This window comes from Tupaia chinensis, unplaced genomic scaffold (genome assembly GCF_000334495.1).
Source record: "Tupaia chinensis unplaced genomic scaffold, TupChi_1.0 Scaffold148470_1, whole genome shotgun sequence".
Classification (NCBI taxonomy): Eukaryota; Metazoa; Chordata; class Mammalia; order Scandentia; family Tupaiidae; genus Tupaia; species Tupaia belangeri.
Window position 1 is genome coordinate 230,256 of NW_006208319.1, and position 23,071 is coordinate 253,326.

The window sequence follows — 23,071 nt, forward strand, 5'->3', positions numbered from 1 at the left end:
TGCCAGGTACAGTATTCTTGGCTGAAATTGCTTCTCTCTTAACACTTGGAATATATTTTCCCATTCTTTCCTTGCTCGCATTGTTTCCTATGAGAGATCTGCTGTTAGTCTGATGGAATGTCCTTTGTAGGTAACTTGATGTTTTTCTCTTGCCAATCTTAGTATCTTGTCTTTGTCAGTGGTTTTGGTCAACCTGGCTATAATGTGTCTTGGAGAAGATCTTCTTGGGTTGATTCTATTTGGAGTCCTTTGTATTTCCTGGGACTGGATCTTTGAATGCCTCTCTAGGTTTGGAAAGTTTTCTTGCAGGATTTCATGGAATAGATTATCAATGCCCTTATGGGTCTCTTCACCTTCTGGAATGCCAATTATCCAGATGTTTGGACATTTGATGGTATCTAGTACTTCTCATATATTCTCAAATTTTTGTGCCATTTTCTCAGCTTCGTGGTGGATTTTTCTAGGCCAGCCATTTTCTCTTCTTTGCCTGAGATTCTATTTTCTGTATGATCTAATTTGCTTTTAATACTTTCAAGGGAGATTTTGACTTCCTGTATTATAGACTTCATCTCTAACAGTTCTGTTTGACTCTTTTGTAAAGCATGTTATTCCTCTTTTAGATCTTGCAAGAATTTCCTCACCTCCTGGAACTCTTCAATTTCTTTCTCCTTTCTCTTTAGCAGTTCATTGTCTCTCTTCTCTTCCATCTCTGTTAGCTACGCCATTATGAATGTTCTAAATTATTATTTTTTTGAGAGGTTCCATTCTCCTCTCGGGATCTTAGGCATGCATGAACATGCGCCCGGTGTGAGTTCTAAGGCACCGGGTCCAGGACGCGAACCATAGTCGATTACGTGGGAATCCAGCGACATAGCCATTATGCTAACTGCTGGTTCCCATGTTCTAAATTCTTTATCAGACATTTCCATGATTTGCATTGAACTGCTTGTGGATGAAGAGGAGTTATTCTTTACCCTTGGAGGAGAGGTATTTTCTTGCTTTCCCTTATTTCTTGTGGCCCTACAGTGATTTCTTGTCATCTGATGGATGGTGTGTTTCTTTCGGATTCTTGAAGTTCAATCACACTAGCTTTGTTTGCTGGAGGCTGAATTATCAGCAGAAAATCTTTATTTTTTCCTGTCCTCTGAAATGACTAGTTTGCAGGAGCCATGAGGAATCCTCTTCTGGAGCGATTTTTGCTATAGGGCACATGTGCTTGCCAGAAAGACAGAGAGACAGAAAGCGAGAAATCACCCCCCGGGTGGATGGCCACGCCACAATCCCTTCTCCTCCGTTTTCCTCTCAGGATCTTGGTCACTTGCACGCACATGCACCCGGTGTGAGTTTAAGCCACTGGGTTCAGGACTCGAACCATGCTCGACTACCTGGAAGCCCAGCAACATAGCCATTATGCAACTTCTGGTCCCAAAATTTATTTTTAAATAAACATATTTTTCATTTTTAAATAGACATCCTTTTCAAAATACACTTATGTGAACAATACTTAACTTTTAGAGAAGAATGATAAAAAGCAGAAAAACATAAGGTAAAAATTACACATAATACCAGTATCCAGCAAAAACTATACTGAAAACATATGGGTATTGATTCATAAATTAGGGTGCAATGAAACTTTTTCTACATTAATTATTATTCCTTTCATGAGACATTTAAAAAGCTGCTGAGTATTTTTAAATAAAGTTTATCACATATTATCTAATCCACCTCACTGTGTCACAGCCTGGTTCCTGGTTCCCTCTGAACATTTTTTTTTTTTAATGTTTTTGCATAGGGTATGTGTGCTTGCTGAAGAGAGATAGAGAGAGGGAAAGTGAGAAATCACCTCTCTCCCAAGGGGGGGATGACCATGCCACAATCCCTTCTCCTCCATTCTCCTCTTGGGATTCTGGGCACACATGTATACACGCCCTGCCTGATTTTCAGGCTGCCAGGTCCGGGACTCAAACTGCATTGACCTTGTGAGTATCCAGTATCTTAATTATCAGGCCACCTGCTGGTCCCCCACTGAACATTTTTGTGACTAAATTTTTTAATTTGTTTATGAATTTTTTTAGGATAAATTTGTATTACTTAAATTTCTAGGATAAGCGATATACACATTTTAAGAGTTTTAAATATGTATTGCCAAATTAACCCTCTGCGTAGTGTTTGTGACCCATAAATCTTGTTCTTTTTAGTTTTCCAGTAAATATAAAATACACAGGCTAGGGGACCAGCAGTTAGCATAATGGCTATGTCGCTGGACTTGCACGTAGTCGACTGTGGTTCGCGTCCCAGACCCGGTGGCTTAAAGCTCACGCCAGGCGCGTGTGCGTGCGTGCCCAAGATCCCGAGAGGAGAATGGAGGAGAAGGGATTGCGGCGTGGCCATCCCCCTGGGGAGTAATTTCTCGCTTTCTGTCTCTCTGTCTGTCTGGCGAATGCACACGCCTTATAGCAAAAACCTCTCCAAAAACAGGCTTTTTTTTTTTTTTAATGTCAAAGTGCCAGTTTATTCATTTACAAAGAGATAACCAGTTATCAAATATTATTGCTGGAGTTTTCATTACGTTTCTTCCTAAATTGAATTTATGTGGGGACCCGTTTATAACCCAATGCTGTTTAGTAATTTGCCATGAGAAAGTATTGTACCAGGGACCAGTTGATATTCAGGGAACCCGGCATCCTTTTGTCATAGGAAGGGCCTATCTGTTTAGCCCAGTCATGATCAGAGAATAGATTTCTGAGTCTGAAACTTTCCCAGTGAGACTAGTGAACAAGTGATATTCTCAAGCACGCTCTCACGGCCAGGATGAGAAGCCTAGAGTGTGTGCTTCAGGGCCAAACTCAGAGCCTCTCGCCACAAAGCTTCTCACTGCCACTGTCTGTCATATCATGCTGTCTTTTGTTTAATTAATTGATCGATTTAGACTAACATTCATGAGCCTATTATGGGTCAGGCCCTGGATGTCATTTTCAAAAACCGGTCTGATCTCTGACTTCATGAAGCTTTCCATTTATTAGAGAGAGATAGGTAATAAGCAAGTAAGCAATCCTTATAGTTGCCGTAGCTCTGTGAAGGAAATATTCAAGGTTATAATAAGGAATAATGAATCGGTGATGCTAGATGTTTCTGAGAAGCTGATATTTGGAGCTGCACATGTGAGTGCGTGTTGGGGGTATAGACAGGGGTCTGGGCAGAAGGAACAATCCAGGCGTGGGGATCAGCATGTGTGAAGGCCCTCAAGCGAGAAACACCCTGGCGTGGGCCAGTACCTGAGTGTAGGCCAGCAAGATTGGAGCCAGCGGGGTTGGCATTTTTCCAGGGTGGGTCTCTTAAATCCTGCCCTTGGAATCCTCCTCCAGGCTCACAGCAGGTCTGGGTAAAGGTGAAGGGACATTAAAACCCATGCCAGGTTGAGGGGTTTTAGTTACTTTAGAAAAAGAAGATAAAGTATTGGTAAATAGCCCATCTTTTGTTAAATCTTGCCATTTGGGGCTATTTGAAATATGACAAGCAAATAATCAAGAGAAACAATGAAATCAGAATAGCCTGCTTAGTTTTGTTTTGAGCTCCTTAATCACCAACCCAATATGGTAATGTTTAATGTGTAGGAACCCAAGGAAAGGAAACTTCTCGTGGGAAAAAAACACTTTACAATAGCAGGTCTGTTAAGGTTGTGATTTTTAAAACCTACCTCCAAATCTCTTTAGATTGTATTCTACACTTGGAAATGCAACTTTTTTTTTTTTTTTTTTTATAACCAGGGTAAATTCTGACTTCTAAGGTTTCTCCTTTTAAGAGTATGAGGGGGCCAGCAAATGGTGTGGTGGTTAAGGTGCTGGACTCTCACATGCCTGACTGTAGTTCGAATTCTGGACCAGGTGGCTTGAAAATCACACTGGGCATGTGTGTGCGTGTGCGTGTGTGCGTGTGCGTGTGTGTGTGTGTGCGCGTGCTCAAAATCCCAGGAGGACAGTGGAGAAGAAGGGATTGCTGCATGGCCATCCCCCTGGGGGGTGATTTCTCACTTTCCCTCTCTCTGACTTTCTCTGTCTCTCTCCTATGAGCACACATGCCCTTTGGGGGGGGGGAGAAAGAAAGAAAGAAAAAAAAAGCATAATTTGCTCTGCTCAATGTTTAAAACTGAATTTTAGTAGGACAGTAGCTGTCATCTTACAAAGTAGTCTGTCATTTCTACATCCCTGTGTCTTCCCTTGGCCAGGGTTTCCAAACTCTCAGGAAAGTAGCTATAAAGTAATGTTGAAGAGACTTTTCCTTGACTGCTCTGTTTGCAGGGACTCCCTCTTCTTCTCTAGTCCCTTTTAACCAGCTCCAAGTATTAGTTTCTGAGGGTTGTTGTAACAAAAGTACTGCAAACAGAACGGCCTAAACAACAGAAATCGGTTGTCCCACAGTTCTGGAGGTCCGAAGTCCAAGATCAGGCTGTGAGGAGGGCCATGCTTTCTTCTGAGCGTCCTAGGCAAAGATCTATCCCAGGCTTCTTGTTGCCACTAGTTCCTTGACTTGAGGCAGCACCGTGCCGGTCTTCACGTGGCATTCTCTGTGTGCATGTTCGTCCCTGTGTCTCTATTTCCATTTTTTTACAAGGACATAGTTACTGGATTAGGAGCCCATCCTAGTCCACTATGACCTCATTTTACTAATTACATCTGCAAAGATGCTATTTCCGAATAAATTCCATTCTAACATGCTGGGAGTTAGTATATCAACATACGGATGTGGGGTGCACAGTTCAACCTGTCATGCCAGCTCCAGCTTTATAATTTTGCTGCATTGTAATCAACTAGTTAAGAGAACTCAGCTCCATTCCAAGAGATGAACACAGTAATTATAACGATAATTCTGCAGGTCCTGATAGAGTGCCTGCCTTGCTGGTGTCCTTGTGGTTTCCTTTATGGTCAACAGTGATGAAGAAGGAAATGTCCTTTTTTACCAAATTCCCCGCTTTCTTTATTCCCACTTACCAACCTGTTAGGGTTGCCAGACTAATCAAATAAAAATCCAGGACTATCAGTTAAATTTGAATTTTATTTTTTAAATTTTTAAAAAAGAATTGTTTTATTCAACCTTATTTATTTATTTACTTTAATTTGACTAGAGAGGGACAGAGTAAGAGAGAGGGAATGAGAAAGAAAGCAAGCCACCAGGTCCAGGACTTGCACCACGGTCAGCCATGTGGGAGTTCAGTGCCCTTAGCCACCACGCCACCTGCCGACCCTTAAATTTGAATTTTAGAGAAACAATGAATTTTTTTTTCAGTATAAGTATATCCCAAATTACGTATGGGACATAATTATACTAGAAGATTATTTACTGGGATATATGTGAAATTTAACTGACTGTCATTATTTTATCTGGCAGCCATACACCATGTCCAGCTCTGGAGAGGAATAAAATGTTGGGTTTCTGGTTTTACCATTAGATATTCTGAGTTTTCTTTCTGATTAAAATACCATAAAGTATGGTCAGAAATGCATAGACTGTAAATGGTCAGAAAATAATAGAAGGGTGATTCTTCTCACAGGCAGATATTCAAAGCCTGCTGACTTTCCTTCTCATCAAGAACATGTGAGCCCCAGTAGGCTAGGCAACTTATTTACAGAGTTGGGTTGTGCCACTGATTTGCGGAATTGTCTCAGGCAAACCACTTAGCATCTGCGTCTCCATCCTGCGTCTGCAAAACCAAGAGTACTGGTCACTTCCTAGACAGGAAGCCTTAGACATCCTGTTAGGTGCTCGACACTCCAAGTGTGCATAGAGCAGCACCGTCAGCATCACCTGGGAGTTTGTTATAAGTGCAGACACTCAGACCCATCCAGACCTTCGGCATCAGATTCCACATTTGAACAAGATCCTCAGATGGCTCTTGTGCCCATTCAAGTTTGAGAATCACAGCTCTGAGTTATGTGGGTCAGAATCTCCAGTTAGGCTTTCAAATAATCCTATGTGTCTAACCTCAAAGGTAAGATAGGGAAACCCACTAAATTCAGTAACTCATTTATATCTTTCTGTCCTCTTCATTTTGGTTTTTCTATAACTGTGTAGTGTTGGGAGATTTGGGAGAGATGGGCCTTCCAGTGAGGACTGCAGCTCCCTGGGAAGGCATGGACATGTTTACAAGATGATGGATGTGGAGTCGTGGTAGCTGCAATGTTCCTGAGCCTCTCTTTGCTCTCTCAAAAAAGGCCAAGGTTGAGGGAGTTTTTCAAGAGAAGCATTTATGTTGCAGTGATCAAAGGTGACAAAGATCTGTTCCCTGTCTTGGTTTTATTGCTACCATCTGTTGTGTTGCATTTTACAACTAGAGATGAAAAGCCAGGAACCTCCTATACCATAGCTTGGCCATTGTTCTCACAGCCCTTCTAGGAACAGACAAGCTACCTGTACAAACAACCTCAGACAGATGGTTTTAAAGCCCCATTCAGCCAAAGGCCTTTGTCCAGGGCTCAGCTTGTCTCTTGTTCCCTTGGCGGACTGCTGGTATCTGCTGGTATTAGTGTTGTCTCTTGCTTGTATCATATACTTAAAAGATTGGCATCACATGTCAAACTGAGTCCCTCTGTGTAAGATGAGCTCACAGGGGACAAAAAAGGGGAGAGACAGGTGGGCAGGAGTGGCTCTGGAGATAGCAGCTATGCTTAGTTACAGATGAAAGCTACCCCAGACCTGAGGCTCATATGAGTTGGAGGAGACTTGAGACACATCTACCCTGGAGTTAGCCTTTTACAGCCAAGAGGATTGAGGCTCAGGGAGTTTACTGATGTTCCCAAAAATGAACCAGTAAAAGCAAAGGAAGGTCTGGATTGCTCAGACCCCATGCAGCATCACAGCCTAGAAAACCTTTTGAAAGGCTGGGTTTGCCAAATGGAGCAGTAAGAATAGCAGGAACTCAACAGGAAAACAGAGACCTGACTCTGGCCTGGCCCTGTTGGGTCAAACAGCCACCAGGATCAATCTGGCCCTGAGGTCCTGTCTGGATGAATAAGAGAAAAAATAAATCAGAACCTCTAATGTCCCTGGCCTTATTGGTTGGCCAGAAAGAATGGGGCGCCTCTGACCCAGTTAATATACTTACTCCGTATAACGATTGTGCAGAAAGGCAGACAAATCATACATGTTTAGCTCGATGAATTTTCCCACATTGAATGCATCCACACAACTTAGGAGGGTCTCCTTCGGTTCCCAGTTACAGCCTACAGAATTTACCCCGTCCATTGTGGCACTTCTGGAGTTTAAATAAGCAGAGTCACTGGATTACTGTGGCTAATCATTAACCAGCCTGAAGCCTGGGATCTGCTGGGGCAGCGGCAACTTTGAACTGCTGCTTCGAGCTCCCTTTACTGCCGAGTCTTCTCCCGGTGAATCTTTTTTTTTGTTTTTAAATTTACTATAGGGAGTGTGCACTTGAGAGAGAGAGAGAGAGAGAGAGAGAGAGAGAGAGAAGGAAAATGAGATTGCAGCCCCGTTCTCCTTTGGGGAATTTGGGTGCACAGCTACATGCACCCGGCATGTTTTTCAAGCCACTAGGTCTGGGACTTGAGCTGCACAGCCGGCCACATGGGCTCCAGCTGCCTTAAACACTGCACCACTGGCTGGGCCCAATTTCTTTTCCCCCTGGGGGGTGATTTCTCACTTTCCCTCTCTCTGACTTTCTCTGTCTCTCTCCTATGAGCACACATGCCCTTTGGGGGGGGGGAGAAAGAAAGAAAGAAAAAAAAAGCATAATTTGCTCTGCTCAATGTTTAAAACTGAATTTTAGTAGGACAGTAGCTGTCATCTTACAAAGTAGTCTGTCATTTCTACATCCCTGTGTCTTCCCTTGGCCAGGGTTTCCAAACTCTCAGGAAAGTAGCTATAAAGTAATGTTGAAGAGACTTTTCCTTGACTGCTCTGTTTGCAGGGACTCCCTCTTCTTCTCTAGTCCCTTTTAACCAGCTCCAAGTATTAGTTTCTGAGGGTTGTTGTAACAAAAGTACTGCAAACAGAACGGCCTAAACAACAGAAATCGGTTGTCCCACAGTTCTGGAGGTCCGAAGTCCAAGATCAGGCTGTGAGGAGGGCCATGCTTTCTTCTGAGCGTCCTAGGCAAAGATCTATCCCAGGCTTCTTGTTGCCACTAGTTCCTTGACTTGAGGCAGCACCGTGCCGGTCTTCACGTGGCATTCTCTGTGTGCATGTTCGTCCCTGTGTCTCTATTTCCATTTTTTTACAAGGACATAGTTACTGGATTAGGAGCCCATCCTAGTCCACTATGACCTCATTTTACTAATTACATCTGCAAAGATGCTATTTCCGAATAAATTCCATTCTAACATGCTGGGAGTTAGTATATCAACATACGGATGTGGGGTGCACAGTTCAACCTGTCATGCCAGCTCCAGCTTTATAATTTTGCTGCATTGTAATCAACTAGTTAAGAGAACTCAGCTCCATTCCAAGAGATGAACACAGTAATTATAACGATAATTCTGCAGGTCCTGATAGAGTGCCTGCCTTGCTGGTGTCCTTGTGGTTTCCTTTATGGTCAACAGTGATGAAGAAGGAAATGTCCTTTTTTACCAAATTCCCCGCTTTCTTTATTCCCACTTACCAACCTGTTAGGGTTGCCAGACTAATCAAATAAAAATCCAGGACTATCAGTTAAATTTGAATTTTATTTTTTAAATTTTTAAAAAAGAATTGTTTTATTCAACCTTATTTATTTATTTACTTTAATTTGACTAGAGAGGGACAGAGTAAGAGAGAGGGAATGAGAAAGAAAGCAAGCCACCAGGTCCAGGACTTGCACCACGGTCAGCCATGTGGGAGTTCAGTGCCCTTAGCCACCACGCCACCTGCCGACCCTTAAATTTGAATTTTAGAGAAACAATGAATTTTTTTTTCAGTATAAGTATATCCCAAATTACGTATGGGACATAATTATACTAGAAGATTATTTACTGGGATATATGTGAAATTTAACTGACTGTCATTATTTTATCTGGCAGCCATACACCATGTCCAGCTCTGGAGAGGAATAAAATGTTGGGTTTCTGGTTTTACCATTAGATATTCTGAGTTTTCTTTCTGATTAAAATACCATAAAGTATGGTCAGAAATGCATAGACTGTAAATGGTCAGAAAATAATAGAAGGGTGATTCTTCTCACAGGCAGATATTCAAAGCCTGCTGACTTTCCTTCTCATCAAGAACATGTGAGCCCCAGTAGGCTAGGCAACTTATTTACAGAGTTGGGTTGTGCCACTGATTTGCGGAATTGTCTCAGGCAAACCACTTAGCATCTGCGTCTCCATCCTGCGTCTGCAAAACCAAGAGTACTGGTCACTTCCTAGACAGGAAGCCTTAGACATCCTGTTAGGTGCTCGACACTCCAAGTGTGCATAGAGCAGCACCGTCAGCATCACCTGGGAGTTTGTTATAAGTGCAGACACTCAGACCCATCCAGACCTTCGGCATCAGATTCCACATTTGAACAAGATCCTCAGATGGCTCTTGTGCCCATTCAAGTTTGAGAATCACAGCTCTGAGTTATGTGGGTCAGAATCTCCAGTTAGGCTTTCAAATAATCCTATGTGTCTAACCTCAAAGGTAAGATAGGGAAACCCACTAAATTCAGTAACTCATTTATATCTTTCTGTCCTCTTCATTTTGGTTTTTCTATAACTGTGTAGTGTTGGGAGATTTGGGAGAGATGGGCCTTCCAGTGAGGACTGCAGCTCCCTGGGAAGGCATGGACATGTTTACAAGATGATGGATGTGGAGTCGTGGTAGCTGCAATGTTCCTGAGCCTCTCTTTGCTCTCTCAAAAAAGGCCAAGGTTGAGGGAGTTTTTCAAGAGAAGCATTTATGTTGCAGTGATCAAAGGTGACAAAGATCTGTTCCCTGTCTTGGTTTTATTGCTACCATCTGTTGTGTTGCATTTTACAACTAGAGATGAAAAGCCAGGAACCTCCTATACCATAGCTTGGCCATTGTTCTCACAGCCCTTCTAGGAACAGACAAGCTACCTGTACAAACAACCTCAGACAGATGGTTTTAAAGCCCCATTCAGCCAAAGGCCTTTGTCCAGGGCTCAGCTTGTCTCTTGTTCCCTTGGCGGACTGCTGGTATCTGCTGGTATTAGTGTTGTCTCTTGCTTGTATCATATACTTAAAAGATTGGCATCACATGTCAAACTGAGTCCCTCTGTGTAAGATGAGCTCACAGGGGACAAAAAAGGGGAGAGACAGGTGGGCAGGAGTGGCTCTGGAGATAGCAGCTATGCTTAGTTACAGATGAAAGCTACCCCAGACCTGAGGCTCATATGAGTTGGAGGAGACTTGAGACACATCTACCCTGGAGTTAGCCTTTTACAGCCAAGAGGATTGAGGCTCAGGGAGTTTACTGATGTTCCCAAAAATGAACCAGTAAAAGCAAAGGAAGGTCTGGATTGCTCAGACCCCATGCAGCATCACAGCCTAGAAAACCTTTTGAAAGGCTGGGTTTGCCAAATGGAGCAGTAAGAATAGCAGGAACTCAACAGGAAAACAGAGACCTGACTCTGGCCTGGCCCTGTTGGGTCAAACAGCCACCAGGATCAATCTGGCCCTGAGGTCCTGTCTGGATGAATAAGAGAAAAAATAAATCAGAACCTCTAATGTCCCTGGCCTTATTGGTTGGCCAGAAAGAATGGGGCGCCTCTGACCCAGTTAATATACTTACTCCGTATAACGATTGTGCAGAAAGGCAGACAAATCATACATGTTTAGCTCGATGAATTTTCCCACATTGAATGCATCCACACAACTTAGGAGGGTCTCCTTCGGTTCCCAGTTACAGCCTACAGAATTTACCCCGTCCATTGTGGCACTTCTGGAGTTTAAATAAGCAGAGTCACTTGATTACTGTGGCTAATCATTAACCAGCCTGAAGCCTGGGATCTGCTGGGGCAGCGGCAACTTTGAACTGCTGCTTCGAGCTCCCTTTACTGCCGAGTCTTCTCCCGGTGAATCTTTTTTTTTGTTTTTAAATTTACTATAGGGAGTGTGCACTTGAGAGAGAGAGAGAGAGAGAGAGAGAGAGAGAGAGAAGGAAAAAGAGATTGCAGCCCCGTTCTCCTTTGGGGAATTTGGGTGCACAGCTACATGCACCCGGCATGTTTTTCAAGCCACTAGGTCTGGGACTTGAGCTGCACAGCCGGCCACATGGGCTCCAGCTGCCTTAAACACTGCACCACTGGCTGGCCCAATTATCTTTTTAATTTTTAAGAAACCTCCCTCTCTCTCTCTCTCTTCCGTAGTTTCTTGCATGCACCAAAGAACACACCCAACAGGGTTCCCACACTGCGGTCCCTCCACCGCCTTCAGTCAGTGCTGGGTCAGGGGCACACATGCTCCTGAAGTATTCAGCCCAGAACCTTCTGCCTCGTGGAGCATCACATTTCACTGCTGCCCCACTGTCCTGCGTCCCCACAGTCATCTTGCTCTTTCTCATCCTTGCCACACATCCTCTGACCTGGGCCACATCCCACATTTTTCTTGATCTTTACCTTCCCATTTCTCTCGATCAGATCTTTTTTTCTCCTATCTAGCCAGGATAATTATTTTTCGCATCAATTGTTCTTGCCCAAAATGTTTGCCCTTAACCTAACAATGGGTTTGTTGAAATTATTATTATTATTATTATTTTTGGAGAAGTTTTTGCTCTAGGGCGCATGCGCTTGCCAGAACGACAGAGAGAGACAGAGAGAGAGGTAGTGAGAAATCTAGGGCACACATGCACATGTGCCCAGTGTGAGTTTAAGCCACTGGGTCTGGGACTCAAACCACGGTCGACTACATGGGAGTCCAGTGACATAGCCATTATGCCATCTGCTGGTCCCCAAAATTATTATTTATCACCAAGTTTTTAAAAGGCTTAGTTTTAAAGTTTTGGTTGTTGATGTGATCCTTGAGTATTTTTTTTTAATGGTTTTCAATAAACTATAGATTAAAAAAAGTTCATGAGACCTGCAGGCGGCATGGTTAAGGGACTGGACTCACTCATGGCTGACTGGTTCATGTCCTGGATCTGGTGACTGGCTCTCTCACTTTTCCTTTCTCACTCTCTGTTTCTCTTTCTGGTCAGAAGAAATAACAACGCATAAATTTAAATAAATAATTATTAAAAGAAAGAGAAAATTCAGGCTGTGCCCTAGCTGTAAGCATTTTTCACATGTGGCTCTGAATACATACATCATGTCTAGGGAGTGTTGCATTTAGAAGGTGTAGCTTTGTGAACTGCAGCATGATCCGTAGTGTGTCTGGCACCTAGGGATTCTTTAATATTTCTTGAACACCACCAGGAGGGTTACAGCCTTATACAAAGTAATGGTGCACCCAGAGATCACTTCGGGAGCCGGAGCTTTCTTACCAAATTCCTTCTAACTCTTCTCTCATCTTTGCTATATCTTTTTATACCAGAAAAGTATTGGTCTTCCAGCCTTACTATAAAACTGGAGGAAATTATATTCCAAAGCAAATGGTAAATCTGAGGATCTGGTAGCTAGATCTTTAATCCTTTGGGGCACCCTGATGTGTGTGTGTGTGTGTGTGTATGTGTGTGTTTCCTAGTGCCTCTATAGCAAAGTACTACAAACTTGGTCACTTAAACAACAGAAATGTATTGTTTCACAGTTTTAGAGGCTGCAGGATGAAAATCAAGGTGTCAGCAGGGTTGGCTCTTTGTGAGGGCCAGGAGGGAAGGATTTTTTCTAGGCCTCTCTCCCTGGCTTGTGGGTGGCTTTTTCTCTCTGTGTTTCTTCACCTCATTCTCATTCTGTATACGTCCAACTTTCCCCTTTTCATAAGGACACCAGTCACCCTGGAACAGGTCCCGCCCTATGAACCTCTTTTTTAACTTGCATCTCTGTAAAGACCCTACCTCCAAGTAAGATCACATTCCAAGGTACTGGGGTTCAGGCTTCTACAATGTTTGGGAATGTTGAGGAGGGCACAGTTCAACCCGTAACATCATGCATATGTGTGTGTGTATGTCTGCACATGTGCATGATGGTACTTGTAGATTAAATGCCCCTGGCCATATCTTCCAGGTTGGGGGGACAAAGAAGGGAGTAGCCCGGCAGCCTGGGAGACAGGGTGGAGGTTGGAATGCTGCCCTTTGAGGCTGTGTGCCCTAAGCCCTTCTCTTCCCTGCCACCTCATGAGCAGGGCAGGCCTCCAAGGTTTCATGAATACACCCTCTGAGTGATCCGAAGTGGGAGTCAGGAAGCAGAGAGGTCTGGTGCAGAGGCAATGGCCTTAGCCTCTGCCACTGGCAGTAGGTTGAGTCCTGCCCCTACCACTAATTGCTGACCTGGGGGCACAGTTACTGTTTGCCTCTGAGCTCAGCTGCCACACTGGTGAGCAGGGATGATCAGGATTACTGTCAGGAGTAAATGATGTCACATACAAGACACACTCAGTACAGTGCATGGCACAGAGCAGTTGCTCAATAAAGGGCTGATGAATGAGCATCTGGTGAGTATCCTAAATGAATACCCCAATGGGAGTTTTGTTTTTTGTTTTTTATTTTTTTTATTTTTATTTTTTATTTTTTGGTGTTACACAGTAACCACTCCTTTAGCTGCTGATTCTTTCTGTTAAACAGTCATAATGGGGACCAGCAGTTGATGTAATGGCTGTGTCGCTAGACTCCCATGTAGTTGACAGCAGTTCGAGTCCTGGAACTCACACCAGGCGCATGTGCGTGCCCAAGATCCCAAGAGGAGAATGGAGGAGAAGGGGTTGTGGTGTGGCCATCCCCCTGGGGGGGGGGGTGATTTCTCATTTTCTGTCTCTCTGTCTCTCTGTCTTTCTGGTGAGCGCACACGCCCTATAGCAAAACCTTTCCAAAAAAAACAAAAAAGTCATAATGGTCTCATCTATTTGCATAGCACTTTATAGTCTATAAGTCAGCTAGCCATTTTATTCTTAAAGCCTGTGAGAAAAGGTAGATGGTTTTATCCCATTGTCCAGAAGGGGTAACTGAGGCAGAGAGACCCCCGCATCACCTGAGAGGTAAGATACAGCTCCAGAAATGAGCTTAAGGTCTTTCATGCCCGATCTAGGCCCCAAGGGAAATAAAAGTGAGGTAGAGAAGATCCACTGTTCAATTTTATTTATACAAGGAAGGAAGAGTTTGGAGGTCGATTTATTTTTAAAATTATTTTTCAAATAGAAAATACACTCAGATGGTTCAAATATAAATCTGTACAAAAAGGCGCAGAGCGAGCGTCTTGTTCCCACCCGTCCTCCCCCTTCCTTTCACACCCCCTCCCCTGTGGGCAGTTGCTGTTGTTTCCTGTTACTTTTCCAGAATTCCTTATCTGGCCTTCCAGAGTTGCTTTATGCATATATTACAAGTACATATGTGTCTTTTCCCACTTTTCTTACTGAAGGTGAGGTGCTATGTATTTTCTTCCGTACCGTCTTTTTTCCCACTAAATAATATATTCTGAATATCATTTATCAATTCGTAGAAAAGTTGTCTTTTTTCTTTTCAGAAATTTGATTGCAGTATGTAACACATGCAGTGTAGTGTGCATCTTAGGAGTATATCAAGATAGTTTTTTACATATGTATACACCCACGTGTCCATCACCTACATCAAGACACCGCATTCTCAGCCTCCTCGCGCCTCTTCCAGTCAGTACTGCCTCCCACATAGCCACCGCTCTGATTCTGAGTCCCCGGATTAGCTTTACCTGTTCCTAATCTCACTGCCATCTGAATTTTAAAAACATCTCCATTGTGTACATCAGAACGTCTTACATTGTAGCTGAGTCAGAATCACCTGGAGATGTTAAACAGAGTCCTGGCCCCTTACTCTGAGTTTCCAGCCCAGTAGCCTGGAGTGGGGCCCAAGGGTCTGCAAGTCTGAGCCCATGGGATGATGTCGATGCTGTTGGTCCACGGCCACACTCCGACTAACCTGGTATATTACAACTGCAGTTTACTTGCTAATTCCCATAGAAGGAAACAGGTTGGGTCGTTTCCATTGGTTTACTGTTGAAAACGTTGCCATCATGCATCACCTCGTACACATGTCGTTTTGATTGTATCAGGTCCTAGCTATGGTCTATATTCCCAGAAGGGGGATTTCTGAGTCAAAGGGTCGACGCCTTGTAATCTCAGGAGAAGTTGCTAAAGTGCCCTCCGAAGAGGTGGCACCATTTTGCATTCTAACTGGTGGCATGTGAGAGGGTCTGTCTTCCCACACTCTCAGGAAGAGGGTATTGTCAAGCTTTGGATTTTTGCCAAACGGATAGGTAAGAAATGGTTTCTCAGTATAGTTTTAATTTGCATTTCTTTCCTGTGAAAGGCTGAGCGTCTTTTTAAATGTATAAGAGCCATCTGTATTTCTTTTTTTTCTGTCAATTGTCCGTTCCCATCCTTTGTTTATCTTTCTGCTGGATTTTTAAAATAATTTATTCTTAAGTTCTAGGAGCTTTTTACATATTAGGAAGATTAGCCCTTTGTCTCTGATCCAAATAGTAAATATTGTCTGTAGGTGGTCATTTGCTTCTTTATTTTGTTTATGGTAGTTTTTTCATCTCTAAGTTCTGAATTTACATCTAGTATAAAAGATTCAAAATAATGTGAAAACAGAGTTGTCTGTCAGCAAAGAAACCAATAGAAGTCAATTTTAGAAATCCCTTTTTGTGGGGATTACAGGGAGAGAGAAAGGTCTGCAGAGTACAGAGACACTCTCTAAGCAACCAGTTTTTTAGAGAGGAAGAAGCTTTGGGGGCAGATGCCCAGACTCTGATGAGATCTGAAAAGTAGATGGGAGAGCAAAACAAGTGGACAAGAACTCAGGTCACAAGGAGGAGGTCGGAGACTGCCCATAGGATTTGGATGAGATTGGAAAGTACAAAGGCAGGCAGAAGAAGCTGCTCACCTTGTTTCTAGAAGGAAACAAGAGAGTATCTCTTAGTCATCCCTTAGACACAAAGGGGGTCAGGGAGAATGTTATTCCCAAAGGGACACCTGCCTGCATAGGTTGTCAAAACAACTAGGGCTATTATTGATAATTTTTAACTCTCTTTTAAAACTGGGAGCAGGAGCCAGCAGGTGGCGTAGTGGTTAAGGGGCTAGACTCCCACATGGTTGGCTGGCCACAGTTCAATTCCTGGACCTGGCGGTTTGAAAATCATGCTGTGCGTGTGTGCATGCATGCCCAAAATCCCAAGAGGAAAATGGAGAAGGGATTACAGTGTGGCCATCCCCCAAGAGGGAAATTTCTCACTTTTCCTATCACCGTCTCTCTTCAGTGAGCGCATACACCCTGTGACAAAAACCTTTAAAAAATGATAAAGTGGGAGGAAAGCAAGTAATACTTTTGATGGGTGATGGGATAACCTATCATCCATCCACAGTGGGAAGGTTATTATTGAAAGTGCTTTCTTCCAAAGTTGGATTAATTCATATACTAAAGTATATTGACATACTTCATGGGGATAGGTAGAAAGACAACTCATAGAATATTCATGTTAAAAAGTAGTTGGGGACCAGCCTGTGGTGTGTTGGTTAAGATGGCTGGATCCCACATGACCGACTGTGTAATTCAAGTCCTCACCCAATGACTTGAGACTCATGCCAGGTGTGAGTGCATTCATGCCCAAAATCCCCAAAGGAGAGAACCGGAGAAGGGATTGCAGTGTGACCATTCCCCATGGTCTTGCTTTCCATTTCTCTCTGTCTCCCTGTCCTCTCCAGTGAGTGAACACTCTCCATGGCAAATTTGAAGAGAAGAGACAATAAAGCTGGGCCAAAGGTTGCAAATCAGTGGCCCATGGTCAGAGTTATTCTGCAGATGTGTTTTCTTTGGCCACTTTGGTTTGGACACTTACAACTGTTTTGAAATTTTTAGAGTTAGTCACCAGCACTTTTAAATCGGATGATTTCATGTAAAGATCTCTCTCTCGCTCTGCTTTAAAAATACATTATCGGGAAACTGGCCACTCTGGGCTACACCCTTCGTGCAGCCACAGTGGCCAATAAGCAGCATCCCCATCACCTCTCTTGCCCCAATGGGATGAGCTGTGGAGGTTGGAACTTTGTCTTCTTCGAGGCACCTATAAACAGAGCATGCATTTTCCGCAGTCTCCACTTTGTTCTAATGTGTCCCTGTCACTGAGGCTGTCAGTTGCCACTTATCCTAGTTTTAAGTGTTGTATTTCTTTGAAGATTAAAAGAAAAGTGAGTATTTCTGAAATTTGTTTTTCACTCAACATAGAGATGTGAAAGAGACTAAGAGGGCAGTATGTTTAAAGAAAAGCAACTGAAAGGATCTGAAAGGATATTTCTTTGTAGAAGGGAAAAATATCATCTGCTTAATTCAGCAAGCCTCTGTGTTGAAAAGATTTATCTTAAGACACTTTATTTTTGTATTTGTGTTACCCACCTGGTCCCTGTAGACATTTTACTGAGACTCAAGGTCAGAGTCACCTCTTTGGTTACTGCCAAAATACTACCATTCTTTTTGAGAGCCCCTGCAAAACAGAGCCAATGCGTAAGAAGAAGGAAATCTAATTTGGGTAATGAGATTTTTATCAAAAGTAATGGGCGACCAAAAATTTAAAAAGAGGGCCAGCAGGTGGTGTGGAGATTAAGGCAGCTGATCCCCACATGGCCAAGTCCACAGTTTGAAAATTACTCTGGGTATATGTGTGTTTGTGCCCAAAACCGAGGAGAATGGAGGAGAAGAGATTGTGGTGTGGCCATCTCTCCCTCTCTCTGTCTCTGTCTCTCTCTGGCTAGCACACATGCCTTATAGCAAAAACTAAAATTAAAAAAAAAATTTTTTTTAATTTGTTTAAAAAGCATCAGTTATTAGTTTGCTTATAGCTGTCTAGAAGAACACAAAGTTCCAACATCTGTAGCACTGTGAAAAGAGGAAAGAGGCAAACCAATTTGCTTTTTCTACCCTAGTCTAAGGTAGGAAGGAGGGCCAGCAGATGGCGTGGTGGTTATAGCACTATACTCCCACATGTCTGACTGGATTCCCACCTGGTTTGAGTCCCAGACCTGGTGGCTTGCTTTCTCACTTTCTCTCTCTCTCTAATGAATTAATAATAAGTAATATTAAGTGAATATGTATGTATTTTTTGAGAGACATTTTTGCTATGGGGTGTGTGTGCTTGCCAGAGAGACAGAGATAGAAAGTGAGAAATCACACTTTCTGTGATGGCCATGCTTCAGTCCCTTCTCTATTCTCCTCTCAGGATCTTGGACATGCATGCACATGTGCCCAGCGCGAGTTTAAAGCTACTGGTTCTGGTACTCGAACCGCTGTCAACTATGTGGGAGTCCAGCAACATAACCATTGCACCATCTGCTGGTTCGTTAAGTGAATAATTTTTAAAAATAAAAAAAATAAAGTAGGAAGAAAGGTCAACTTCAGTGGCACAGGGCTCCATGATACTGAGGCTATGTAGGAAGGTCCCACGTTCATGTCCCAGCTCTCTGCACACCCCGGGTGTATGTCCTGAGCATGTATGTCAGCTGAACACCTATGCATGATTTCTTCCACGAGCAAGCGAAACAGCGAGAGAGAAGCAGTTCCTAAGTACATGAGGTTTTTAAGTATGTGAGGATTTGGTGTTTGCCTGTCTACTAAGCTCCCAGAGGCAAGGGCCATGCTCACCTTGCTTTCTGCTGTTTTCCCAGCACCCAGTGGAGACCGCTGAGCATGGTTCGTTAGCTGATCATGCATGCAGCTGTCAACAGCAGAGAAACCCAAGCATGTGCTTATTTATGCATTCATCCTGCATCAAGAATTTAAGGCTCTGGTTGCATTTCTTTGTAAGCATAGTAGTTGGGGTAAAGAATAGCAAGTGGCCCCCAGAAGACTTTAAAATGGATAATCCAGGGCCAGTCTCTGGTTTGATGGTTATGGTGACTGGATCCCACATGGCCCTCTGGCAGTTTGAGTCTCAGACCTGGAGACCTGAAATATACTCTGGGCATCTGTACCTGTGTACCCAGAATTTCAAAAGGAGGAAGACAAAGAGGTCAAAGGATTACAGTGCGACCACATGCTCACCAGTTCCTATGGGGAGTGCTTTCTCACTTTCCCTCTCTCTCTCTCTCTCTCTCTCTCTGGTGAGCATGTGTGTTCTCTGGAAAATTAAAAATAAAGAGTAATCCAAAGTCTAGATAGTTGTTACTTCCTAATTTTAGACTGTGCTTGATTGAGTATAGATCCTGTTTTGCCTAATAATGATGGTCTTGATACAACTTCCTGTGTGTCCAGCTCTTTTGTAGTTTCAGTTGTGCTGCCATCTACTTAGTATCCATGGGTCCTTCCTTATGGAGAAGGTAGGGCAAGTGTAACCCCAGCTCCACAGATGGTGTGGCACAGACCAGGGTCTGAATCATGTTGGTCTCTTCTCCCTCGGCTTCGGTGTCTTCTCTTCAGTCCTCATTGCCTGCCTCTTGCTCCCCGATCTCAGCCCCTTGGTAGGGAGTCAGTCACCAAGTCCTCCTCCCTCCCTTCCTCTCACTCCTCCTGCCTCGCTCAGGTCCCTGTGGTTCCTTACCTGGGTCACGGGGCAGCTTCCCAGCTAGTGTCTGTACCTCCAGGCATGTTGCATGTTCACTGTGGCCAGAGTAAACTTTGTAAACACAGATTTCATCATTGTCCAACTGTTTAATTGGAGTTCTTCAATATCTCCAACATTGCCTTCAGGACAAAGTCCACACCCTTTCACATGGCTCCCAGGGCCATTCACGGTAGCCTCATTCCTCACCTGCTCTGTCCCCAGACTCCTTTGCAGGTGCCTCTTCCCCTGCCTAAGGTGCTACCCACCTGACACGACCACTCTGCTTGTTCCCAAGTTCTCATCCCATTTACCCTAACCGTCCTCCTTACCTCCTGCTGAGAAGCAGGGAACTGGGCCCTTGTTTGGGAGACTCACGTGTTCACCTCTGGGCAGCACCAGCCTGCCATAGCGTTACCTTAATCATCTGTTTGTTTGTCAGTCTCCTGCTGGACTGTGCTTAGTACCGGGGCAGTGCAGTGTCTTCTCTTTTTTTTAAAGAATTATTTACTTAATTTTATTTATTATTATTATTTTAATTTTGACCAGAAACAGACACAGAGAGAGAAACAGAAACAGAAAATAAGCTGTCAGGTACGGGACTTGAACCATGGTCGCCCAAGTGGGCGTCTATCACCTTAACCAACACACTACCTGATGGCCTCAGTGCAGTGTCTTCTCATCCCCGTATTTTAATAGTCAGCCTAGTGCCTCTCCCAGAGTAGGTCTTTGGGGAAAGGAGGAGTGAGAGGAAACAAGTTTGTCTGATTTTAAAGTTCATGTTCTTTCTGTTTTTTTTTTTGCCACCACCTCTCACCCCTTTGCCTCCTCTGACTGTCACCTTCCAGTCTTGGGTGGCTGAGGTTATGAGTTGTTACCCGTAGAGTCCCAATCAGCTTGACTTCATTCCCAGGCCACCCTGGAACAAACCGAGCCTGGCCTACCTTCTGGTAACTGCATCTCAGCGAGGAGATGACTCATGTGTGTGTGACTCAGGGTGCGGGCCGCACAGCTGGAGAGGCAGCCAGTGTGTCTGTGTGGGGGATGGTGGGTTTCCAGAGCAGCAGGATGCAGGCAACTGTTCGCCAGGATCCTGCAGCCCTCCAACCTGTTAACTAGGACAGGGATATATTTCTCTGTCCATGGATGAGCAGAGGGTGAGAAGATTTCTATATCTGGATTCTGTCTAACTTACTACCACATTAAGTGGTATTTTAATAAGCCACCATTTATTGCATGCTTATTATAAGTTACAGGCACCAGGCTAAGCATCTCGCCTACAAATTATCTTATTTAATCCTCCTAGTAGCCCAATAACAACAAAAATAATAGCAAATACATAATTGAGGGGACTCCAAAAAATTCATGAGAAAAAGGAACTTCAGTTTGGGTTTATTTTGGTGAAAAAAAAAATTGAATCCATGCATAGATTTTCCATAATATGTATTTCCATGAACTTTTTGAAGGCCCCTGCATACAGCACCTACTGTGTGCCAGACACTGTACTAAGTACTTTGCGTGGATTGATTCATCTAATTCTCAAATAAGCCTATGATGCAGAAACTGTTACCTTCATTTTACAGATGAGGAAACTGAGCTGCAGAAAGGTCACCCAGAGGGGCTCCAAGGTCACAGTGGAAGTAAAGGACAAAGCTGCATTCACACTCAGGCAGTCTGGCATTTGAGTCCACATGCCCAACTCCCATTCTGTGCTTCTTCAGTGTGGCATAACTACGGTCCCATCTTACAGGGGGAAATTGAGGCACACAGAGATGAGTCACTGACCCATGGTCGCACAGCCAGGGAGCGCTGAAGCCAGTGAAGGAGAGTGGCTATCTCCCACGCCTGGCTCCTACCCACTGTGCTCCCTTGCCCATACTCAGGGGACGTGCTGTCATCACAGTGTGGCCTTGCTTGGTTCTCCTTCAACCTCCCCATTGGCATATTCCTGAGGGCCACCTCTAGATACTGGGTGGGATTGTGGGGCGGATGCTTTCTTCTGAGTCCAGTGGGTGACACTGGATGGCATGTTCTTTTTAGTTTGGGATCCCAGAGCATTTCTTTTCTCTGGGGATGCTGATAGGCCTCTTCTTACCTCCACAGACAGCGAGACCGTGCACTACCACTACGGCCCGAAGGACCTGGTCACAATCTTGTTCTACATCTTCATCACCATCATCTTACATGCCGTGGTCCAGGAGTACATTTTAGACGTAAGTGGTGTGTGTAGATTCTGCAGTCAGAGACAGGGAGGTTGCCCTGGAGGAAACTGCACTCTGAATCCATTTGTCCTCTAATCTGCATCCTCTGGTTGGTCCTGTGGCCTGGATTTCTCTCACCACACTTTGGTCTCTGTCCCCTCTCACACCCTTCTTTAATCAACACACAGGACAGCAGTTTATTCAGAACATGGGAAGAAAGCTGTCTGTCATATGATGAGGCAGTGTCCTGTGGGTTTGTTATATGTAGCATGATTGAGGAAGTTTTCTTTAGGTGTAGGCTAAAGGCGTTAACCGTGCTCCTCAGCACTGTGTGCACACAGTAGGCCTACACTAAATAATTTGGATCATGACCAGCCTCAGACTTCTAATGATGTTCAACCCCTTTGTGGAGAGAACATGGGAGGTTAAAACCTCCCAGCATGGATGCACTCGTATATTGATAGGCAGGATTTCCTCTCTTTAGAAAATCAGCAAACGGCTTCATCTCTCCAAAGTCAAACACAGCAAGTTCAACGAATCTGGACAGCTGGTCGTCTTTCATCTCAGCTCAGTGATATGGTGCTTCTACGTGGTGGTGACGGTGAGTGGGCCTCGGGCTGCGGAGGGGTGGGAGCCCAGGCCTGGAGGCAGCTGCTCCTTGGATTGCTAATAGAATGATGGGCTCAGTGGGGAAGAAGAGTAAGAAACACGTTCCTTAGACCCTTCTTGGATTCTTAGAACTGAAACTTTTCGTGTCCTCATTGTATTGCCCTGAGAGGCCAAGTGGGACAGATGCCGTTTTATAGCTGGAGAGTCAGCTCATCCGAAAGGGAACACTTGTTATAACTATTATGTGATATTACAGAATTGGTGCCATGTACTGCTTTACAGGCCCTTCTATGGCACTATCCCGTGAGATGAATGGAATGTTCACCCTGGGGTTCATTTCATAGATTGAAGAGTCCCAAGCTCAGATTTTACAGCACACCCATGGTCACATGGTTGTGAGGTGGCAGGGATGGCTTGGGCTTGGAGATCTGGGTTCAGGCGCGACGTCCTTTTCATTTTCCTGCAGTGGCCTCCTATAGGCATGCTAGCATCACCCTGTCCACACGTCAGAGCCTGTGAGAGTCAGTGCTGTTCCCACCAGTGCTTGCGGACCAGACTGTTTCTCTACTTCTTTCCTTTCCTTTTTATTTATTTATTTATTTTCAAGGTTTTTGCCATAGGGTGCATGTGCTCACTAGAGTCATTGAACGAGTGAGGAGCCCGCTACCCCCACCCC

The 23,071-nt window shown here is 44.1% G+C and overlaps 1 protein-coding gene across 2 annotated transcripts in view; it reads left to right on the forward strand.

Moving 5' to 3' along the window:
* Positions 1-23,071, forward strand: part of TRAM2 (translocation associated membrane protein 2) — a 94,671-nt gene that overhangs the window by 52,072 nt on the left and 19,528 nt on the right. For both annotated transcript variants that reach the window (XM_006170435.2, XM_006170436.2), the window contains 2 exons: positions 21,689-21,798; positions 22,271-22,387. In XM_006170435.2, coding sequence (XP_006170497.1) covers positions 21,689-21,798; positions 22,271-22,387 — 227 coding nt within the window. The remainder of the gene's footprint in view (positions 1-21,688; positions 21,799-22,270; positions 22,388-23,071) is intronic.